The following is a 10,000-nucleotide window of genomic DNA, read 5'->3' as shown; positions in this document are numbered from 1 at the left end:
AGCTAGCTAATGCCAAATTGGTGGCTCTCTCATTTAAATCGGAATTATTATTCAACACACTATGATTAGAGAGAGAGAGAGAGAGAGAGAGAGAGAGAGAGAGAGAGAGAGAGAGAGAGAGAGAGAGAGAGAGAGAGGGGAGAGCATAATCAGTCATCTTTAAAGGTCAAAAACAAAGACAAAAGAATTAGGAGGAAAAAGAGTGACTGATGAGGAGGTTAAAGAGGAAGGAGGAGGAAACATTAGTGAGTCTGTCAGGTCAAGTAGTCCTTTAATGCTGTGATTATCAGATAGCAGCAACATCTAACATGTACTCCCTCTATGAGTAGGAGGACGTGTGTGTGTTCGAGGTGTGTGTTCTTGTCTGTTTGTGTGTGTATGCTTTTCAAGTGGTTAATTTCTTCAGATCCAGAATGAGGTCACTGCAACACGATTAAAAAAGCATCCTCTTTCCTCCGCTAAAGAATAACACTATATCTCAGAACGGGAGACATGTGCAAACATTTTTTGAAAGTCTTCAGTGCAAACAAGTGTCAGGAGATGACCCAATATGGAATCATTCATCCATCTGGAGTTTTTGGGAGTATATCAACTTCAACTTTTCTAAATAGATTGCCAAACTTCACCTCAACGGGGATTAGCTCAGTGTTCTCCTGCTTGTGATAACAGGAGATAAGAGGTCGTTACAGACACGGTTGTACATTGGCCTTTTCTTCCAAACTAAAACCATGTGATGTTCCTGTGCTGAGCCATCATTTATCCAAGACTCCTATTATCCTTAAGGTCAACTTGACCCTTTCATTGTTTAAAGTCTCAAAATAAGTACTTAACATCGTTTTGGGGATAACTGGGTAAACACGGGTTGTCTCTATGTGACTGCTTTACTTACTTTACAGATTCATATGTTTTACTCAAAATACCAAACAGATCGCCCATGCCTCATATTCCTCTATTTCACTTCCTGTTTGAAAAGTGCTGTTTTGGGTATAACGGTTTTTTTTTTTTTTTAAAAGGGAGGGAGGGGGCTGAGCTAATGCGGGAGATTCTACTGGCAGATACTACGGTGATGAAACGCCATATCAAGGATTATCTCTGAAACAGTCTGGAGCTCAAAAGCTTTCTCTCTTGCCGGTTATACCACATGGTGAGTTCCTTTTTACTTCCTGCTTCTTCACACACATGCTCTCCAGTACAGGTTAGCTCTGAGTGTTAGCGATGCTAATGTAAACACCGACCATATTACGTCCAAAGCAGTCGGGCATTGTTTCTGATAGCAACGTTTCTGATAGGGCCGTGGCGTAAAGCCAGCCTACATTTCCGATATCACGTCATATCGGACGCAAATCTGGATCAGCTCCGTTGTAGCCCCGTTCTTAGAGATTTGGGTACGGAGGAAAAGAGAGAGGGTTTTATTTTCTGACGCTGCGTGAGTTCCCCGACACACCGGGACACATATTTGTGTATAAAAGACATCAAAAAGTGCATTTTGCATGATAGGTCCCCTTTAAGTTAGCGCCACATTCACCACCTGTGATGAACACATGAATGCATCAATAATGAAAGCTAAATGCTCACAACGACAGTGCTAACGTCGTCATGTTTAGCAGTTACATGTTTGTCATGTTCACATTCTCAGTACTTAGTTCTTTAGCATGCTAATGTTTGCTAATCTGGGTCACAATTATGCTCATTTTCAGGTTCATATATGTATTTTGTTTCTCTCCTGTGACATAAAAGAATGTTTGAGGATCTATATAATTGGTTTGATATTTAAAGAGGCATTATTCTGCTAAATTTCAAGTTCATATATGTATGTCGTGTCTCTACTGGGACATGTCTCCATGCTTCAATGTTCAAAAAGCTCTTTATTTTTCTCATACTGCCTGTGCTGCAGCACCTCTTTTCACCCTCCGTCTGAAACCAGAGCCCAGTCTGCTCTGATTGGTGAGCTGGCCGGCTGTGTTGTGATTGGTCAACCATTAGGAGATGTCCTCACGTTGAATGTGTAACCCCTCGATTCCACCGGGTCCGTCTGCATCGCGTCACGGCTGTGCCGCGGTTTTGGTCCGGCCTCCTCCAGCGTCATACTCTACCGGGCGTGTTTCAGAAGCGGAGCGTCTTGCCTGCCGGCTCGCAGTTTTTGTTGATTTGGGCATATTTCCTGGACAGGCTACTTTGTACAGACAAAGTTAATAATACTTGTAATAGTCCAGTTATAAACGACACGAATCAAAGATGTGTTGCTGTATTTTAGTGGAAAAAAAAATATTCATCATGATAATTATTCTATATATATAATTTGCAAAATTTAGTTTATTTTGGGGATGGGCCGGATGCTCTGATCGGTCCACTCCCTGCCCGGAGCCTCTGCAACGTCGAAAAATAGACTTGAATCCTATTTTGAGCTGAGCCCAGCGCCGACATGCTTCTGGGCCGTAAAGCGGCGCGTCTGGTGGAATAGCACCCATTGACTAGATTGGCCGCGACCATGGCGAACGCCGCGACGCAGACGGACCCGGTAGAATCGAGGGGTTAGAGTGCTAACCAATAGAAGCGCTATTACATGTAAGGTATGTGTGGGAGAAAAAAGTTGGGATTTTGGCCTTTGCAGACCATTTACATGTGAACCAATAGTTGTCAAGACATTTCACAACATGTCAACCTCATGGTGGCGCTAGAGGAAAAGTCAGCAGGATTCATCCATCACTATGTGTTCAGGATATGTGTGTGTGTGTGTGTGTGTGTGTGTGTGTGTGCGTGTGTGCCCGCAGGTCCAGGTGAAAATTAAAACAAAATTGCAAAAAAGTTTAAAACTAATAGAGCTTCTTCATCAGTATATTTTCAGAAGCCACAGGGGCATATTAGTTCCCTAAACCCCTGACTAGACCTCTTTGTGAGTGTATACAAGTCCAATCCTCTGTTGTTGCAGCTTAGCGGGCTCAATATGTGGAACGTGAGCATTTCCTGGTTCGGGCGGGAAATTGGTTGAGGAAAATTATACGGAGAGCCAAGCCCTGCGGTGAACTGTTCTTCACCCGACATACTCCACATACCAAAATCCACCTGCGTCCCCATCTGCGCATCTGCATGTTTTTAGTAAATGTGTGTGTTGCCAAATACTTGTAGACACTTACATCAGCTGCTGAGTTAGGCGCTCTTCCTCTTCTCTCATTTTCTGCATCTCCCCACTGGAATGCTTCAGCTCCCCTGTCAGCACTGCACACACACATTCACATAGATTACAAAGCTTGTCACCAGAGGTCACACGGTATCATTTACAGAACGAGGCAGACAGGTACAGTAGGCAGAGCTTTTCAATCACATTGGTACTTCACACTTGGGCAATGTAGGAAACCCTAAACCACATGAAATTATCTGTGACAGCAGGATTGGAAGGAGGAACAAAACAAGAGGAACAAACGAGAGACAGAATTTCCAGACAGAAACCTGAGAGAAGCTCAAACAAGAGCTGGAGAAGGCTCGAAAAAAAAGGTGGGGTTTTGAGACACAAGCGAGCTGTTGAAAATGAAAAGGCCAGGGGGAGCAGAAGGAGGGGAGTGTGTTGAGAATAAGGGAGTATGAGGGAGTTTGTGCTCAAGAGAAATCGTGAAACTGAACACCTCTGATTATTGTTGTGTGTCTGACATAAAGTAGCTGCTACTGTTTCCTCCCTTCACTGTCTGTCTGTCCATTTCCACCTCAAAAAGGTGCGTACAACTGGCAATACAAAAAGATACCATGAGCAGGATCTGTGATCGTGAAGAGACTTGACTAACAATATTGATTTAAAATAAAAAAATTAATTTAAAAATGGTAGTATTGCTTCCTCTAGGATAATAGTCAGTTCCACTGCGTTCACTTGAATGTTTACTTCCTGTCTACTTCTGTTATTTCTCTGACGTCCAGCTCTCTGTCTTTTGACCTCTCCTTCTCCTTCCTTAACCTGGGACAGTTTAGCCATGATGAGTCCAAAGTTTCGTTTTCTCCAAAAATATAAAAATAAATATTTAAAAAGTATTCCACTGTGTTTTCTGACGGATGAAAGCAAACGTTTGTGGTCCACAGCTGACGTTATATTGACCGGACTTCTGCGGATTGATATGACAGCACATAGTCCCTTGATAAGAGTGTCCTACTTAGCAAAGGTATCGAACATTTCTGTCTGGAAATGTCGGAATTGACAAATCAGAATGGAGTATTCAACTAATTTGAGTAAGCATGTAGTCGGCTTTATATGTCAAATTTCTCCTTGCTTGAATCTGAACCTGCTTTTATATTCAATGGTAGGTTTTTCATTTTGCTGCACGTTCATCTGGTTTCCAGGCTGGTGAATGCATTTCTTAAAAAACAGACCTGGAAGAAATGCCTAACTGCAATATTTAAGTCCTGTGTCAGGCCAAAAATGTATCGCAGTGTAGCACTGGACCTGCTGCAGCTGAGGGCAGGAGTAGATATCACGCAAGAGAAAAGCACTTAAGTACCAGGTCTGAATAGTTAATAACTAAAGACACGCCACGATTTCCAGGAAACACCACTTTTGTTTTGCAGGTAACTGTCTCTGGTAGAAATATCTGATTACAGGCTCCTGTCTTCTTATAAGTGAAAAACTCAAAATAAGAAACATTCAAAATTGTTTGAATCAAGATTTATTTCCACTATCTTCAACAGTTAGATCTAGTGTTTTGGCAATGTTCACAGCTAAGAACAATATCATTAAGCAGGATGCATGTTACGCTTTTAGGACATACCCGGATAAAGCACAGGCATTTATCAGTTAGTGTACACAATTATATTGAGTACAACTAAAGTGTATCCGGCCAATTAGACATGTGATAGATGGTAAGTTAAATCTACCAGTTGTATGAGAGCACCAAATGTCAGTCATACTGATATCGTACCAAATTCAGTCAAATGCCCAATTCTTCGACACTTTTAAACTACTATCTTAGCTCTGATGCTTGCTGGGACTTCACTGAGCCCACGAGTGTGGATCAGTCTCCCTGACGACAACTTACTCTTAGCTTTTAATTTAATTGTATTTATTCTTATTTTATTTAGTCTTGTTTTATCCAGTCCTGTGTTGGTTTTAAGTGTTCCTATGAATCACAAAGCTGTGTTAATACCTTGTAAGTGGAGGTGATATTGTTTTCATTTTATTGTTTTATTTTTTAAGCACCCTATGTTACCTTTGTGTATGAAAAAAAAGCTATATAAATGAAGTTTGATTTTATTTGATATTAACATTAGCATTTGTAAAAGTACTTTGCCTTCCCTTGCTGTTATACAAAAAAAAAAAAAAAAAAAAGCCTGCAGACGGTTCCATGTGGGTGTTAAGTTGTTTGCATGGCAATCAATCAATCAATCAATCAATCAATCAATCAATCAATCAATCAATCAATCAATCAACCAATCATCAATCAATCAATCAATCAATCAATCAATCAATGTTTATTTATATAGCCCAATATCACAAACATTACATTTGTCTCAGTGGACTTCACAGTGTGTACAGAATATCAGTATGACAATACGACACCCTCTGTCCTTAGACCCTCTGTCCTTAGACCCTCTGTCCTTAGACCCTCTGTCCTTAGACCCTCACATCGTACAAGGAAAAACTTCCAAAAAGGAAAAAGCCACAGTTTAAAGGGGAACATGGGAGAAACCTCAGGGAGAGCGACAGAGGAGGGATCCCTCTCCCAGGACGGACAGACGTGCAATAGATGCCGTGTGTAAATTGAAAAGATAATACATTTGCAACATAGGTAGTCCAAATGTTTGGAAATGCATGTGTGTATAATAGGAAGATGAATCCACGAGTCCACAGCCACGACTCTCGATCCAGGGCTCGCGATCCAGGACACAGGACCGCAGGATCCGTATATAGCAGTGTGGGTAGTGGGCCAAATAAGTATTATGTGTGTGTGTGTGTGTGTGTGTGTGTGTGTGTGTGTGTGTGTGTGTGTGTGTGTGTGTGTGTGTGTGTGTGTGAGTGAGTGAGTGAGTGTGTGTCTACTGTATGTTGAGAGAGAGCCTGTGAAGGTCCTCCAGCACTCTGGACGGCTCTCAAACTGATCCAGAAATGTCAGCCTGACATTTGTGAGATTTTGTTTTCCACGCTCTCTCTTTCTCCCACATATTGTCTTTCCTCCTTCTCTCCTCTCAATCTTTCTTCATCAATTGTCCCTCTTCCTCTCTTTCTGTGGCTATATTTCTCTCTCCCCCCCCCCCTCTCTTTCTCTCTTGCTCTCTCAGCAGGAAGAGGGGAGTGTGGGAGGTTCAGCTCAAAGCGGCAATACACCGATAATTGCTTTCTGGTCACCGTGACATGACACAGTCCGCCAGGGTAAGGCAACACATACACACCAACAGACACTCAATTCTCCGACACTTAGAAACTCACACAGACTCACACAATAAAAACAACACAGAGAGCCACTTGCAGAAAGACCAGAAAACACAGTAACAGACAAGTCCAAACAGAATTAGTTATATAAAACTTGATAGACTTGTAAACAGCCTGTCTGACGTTCTCTCCAGAGCTTCCATTACGTGCCACAGTGCTCACGTACGAGAGATGTAGAACGAGATCTGGATACAGCGCTGGGGGCGGGGCCTTGTTTATTGTTATGAAAGTTGCTCAGTGGCGCATGAAACCAAAACTCGAGAACGAAACTACCCGTATCTTCCTACGATATCCCGCATCCGCTCATAGAGCCCATGGAGGATGCAGACTTGCGTTTGATTCCGTCAAAAGAAGGGAGAGAGACAATTACTCTATTTTAGGACATTTTACAACTTAAGGACATTATGATTTAAGTAAGGGCTATTCAAGAGTTCGTCCTGGCAAGTTCCTTTACGTAAAAAGTTACAGCTAGCTTGATTGATTGGTAAGAGTTTATAGTACCGTACTTTTCGGACTATAAAGCGCACCTGCATATAAGCCGCAGCAGCTAAATTGTCCGTCTCGTTCTGTCTCTCGATTCCACTTTTACTTTGGCGCGCTACATGTCTCACTCTTTTCCGGCCTCCAGCTTTTCCTGCTGGAGCCCGCCGCTTAAAGGTGGCGGGCGCGGACCGGTCATAGAGCCCATAGCGTTAAAGGTGGTTAATTGTACCTGTAAAATCCATAGATTTAGGAGGTTCCCTAGTGGCCGTTAGCTGTACACAAAAAATCGCGGCTTATAGTCCGAAAAGTACGGTATTGTTCCTGGGCAGGTAACTTGGAGTGATGCAGTTGAAGTATTATCAAGTCAATGTCAGCATATCTTTGACTTATGGTCCAGTCCTGAGTAATGAAACACTGAGGAAGGTTTTTAGTGAGTGAATATCTGATAACTTTATATATTTACCGCAACATCATCATCAGAATTAGCCATGTTTCCATGCATTGACACAGCAATACAACAGGAAACAGTCCTTGTTAAACACATCTGATTGGTTGTAGACTAATCTTTGTAAGTTTTGTTTTATTGTGTCTTTATTGTGTCTTAAATTATGCTCTGGTGCTTTTATGACTTCTTAAAATGTGGGCTCATTGGTCATTGTACGCCTCTTATATGAATGTCTTATTGTTTTGTCAAGCACTTTGTGACTTTGTCTGTGAAAAGCGCTTTATTAATAAACTTTATTACTTACTAATCTAAAAGAATCCATTATTCTGTGAGGCTCAGATGTTTATCATTAGCTTTTAGATAACCATAAGGCAAAGCATGGATACTTGGAAGACAAAGAAATGCTAAAGACAACAAGTCTCAGCTAAAACTAGCAAACTGATATTGCAGGGTTCAGTGAAAACACGAAAATCAAAAAGAGATGTCGGTGTCACATGAAGAAAATACATCTTAGTATTGCATAACATATGAATAGAAAGGGCTATATTGTATATGTTCAGACTTTAACCAACACATGACTGTGAATAGATTCCAAGAAGGAAGTACCACAAACTGATTTTCTATGTTCTGCAATAACATAAACTATAAATCAGACGGAGACACCCGGCGCCTCAGGTATGCTGAGATTTACATGATATGAGTAAAGTGAGCTCACTGTAACTACGCTCTGTAAATCACTTTCGCAGTAACCTATTAACACCTAGGAATTCTTACGAGAGATTATATAACTATAATATCACATTCTTCTGTGGTCGGGAACCACACACATTTTTGGGTGTCTGCCTAGTTTGTTATGTGCAATAAAAGCACTTCTATACCACAGAACATTTGTAAAAGTGCACGATTGGAGAGAGTGGAGAAATACTTTGGAATTTACCATTTGTCCTCCCAGAGAGAAAGGAGTGGCCAACTAACAAAGAAACATGTTTTATAACAATATAGCTCTGACTTGGACAAAACAGAGAATTTATTTTCTCCATCGCCGGGCGAGGAGACCGGATCTTCTTTTGAGAAACGATGAATCAGCCGACCGTAACAACACACTAACATTGTACTCTGGATATTAACTGTTTCCATCAAATCGGAGAAACATGGCCGCACGATTTAATGAAGTTCAACTGAAGCCTCTTTCGTGCACCATTTCATCCTTAACTTAAATGCAGTTAAATCCCAGGTCAACGTTCGAGTGTCTTGAACATATTATTTTCAGCGATGGTTATAGTTTGTTAAATGTCACGTGTCTTAAAATGTGTCCTAGCTTTTGATGTTGCAAATGGAGCTGCTTCTGATGCAAGAACCATTTCAGAGTCAATAGTTAAGTAGCAATTATAAAATGAAATGTCTTCATAAAAAACACTGAACTTCGATGAATATTATTTTGTATTATTCATTTTTATTTTCCTTTTACTCTCGAACTCTCTTCTTATATCTTCTATTATTTCTATATATACAGTATATATCTTTATTTTCCTTGCGCACTTGGATTTAAGGTTTATATGATAAGAAGTATTTCTTAGTTTTATGCAAAAACATTGGTTTGTATTCTGACCGAAGAAACAGCTACTGTGTGTGAGGGGAAAGTGAGGGGGAAAAGACCGGGGGGGGGGGGGGGGGCAAAGGAACACCCTTACTGAGAACTTACTTCATGTTTTTTTTTTTTATTGCTACTGTCAAACACACACACAACTAACACACACATACAGTACAAACTAACACATACATACAGTACAAACTAACACATACATACAGTACAAACTAACACACACATACAGTACAAACTAACACACACATACAGTACAAACTAACACATACATACAGTACAAACTAACACATACATACAGTACAAACTAACACACACATACAGTACAAACTAACACACACATACAGTACAAACTAACACACACATACAGTACAAACTAACACACACATACAGTACAAACTAATACACACATACAGTACAAACTAACACACACATACAGTACAAACTAATACACACATACAGTACAAACTAACACACACATACAGTACAAACTAATACACACATACAGTACAAACTAATACACACATACAGTACAAACTAACACACACATACAGTACAAACTAATACACACATACAGTACAAACTAACACACACATACAGTACAAACTAATACACACATACAGTACAAACTAACACATACATACAGTACAAACTAATACACACATACAGTACAAACTAACACACACATACAGTACAAACTAACACACACATACAGTACAAACTAACACACACACATACAGTACAAACTAATACACACATACAGTACAAACTAATACACACATACAGTACAAACTAACACACACATACAGTACAAACTAACACACACATACAGTACAAACTAACACACACATACAGTACAAACTAATACACACATACAGTACAAACTAACACACACATACAGTACAAACTAATACACACATACAGTACAAACTAACACACACATACAGTACAAACTAATACACACATACAGTACAAACTAACACACACATACAGTACAAAACTAATACACACATACAGTACAAACTAACACATACATACAGTACAAACTAATACACACATACAGTAC

General features: G+C 40.3%; 1 protein-coding gene across 1 annotated transcript in view; it reads right to left on the bottom strand.

The window, feature by feature from the left end:
- lekr1 (Leucine-, glutamate- and lysine-rich protein 1) overlaps positions 1-10,000 on the bottom strand; it is a 97,944-nt gene that overhangs the window by 30,548 nt on the left and 57,396 nt on the right. The window contains exon 6 of the mRNA XM_034096958.2: positions 3,135-3,216. Coding sequence (XP_033952849.1) covers positions 3,135-3,216 — 82 coding nt within the window. The remainder of the gene's footprint in view (positions 1-3,134; positions 3,217-10,000) is intronic.

The sequence above is a fragment of the Pseudochaenichthys georgianus genome, chromosome 13 (genome assembly GCF_902827115.2).
Source record: "Pseudochaenichthys georgianus chromosome 13, fPseGeo1.2, whole genome shotgun sequence".
NCBI classification, from domain to species: Eukaryota; Metazoa; Chordata; class Actinopteri; order Perciformes; family Channichthyidae; genus Pseudochaenichthys; species Pseudochaenichthys georgianus.
This window is presented reverse-complemented; position numbering and strand designations above follow the sequence as displayed.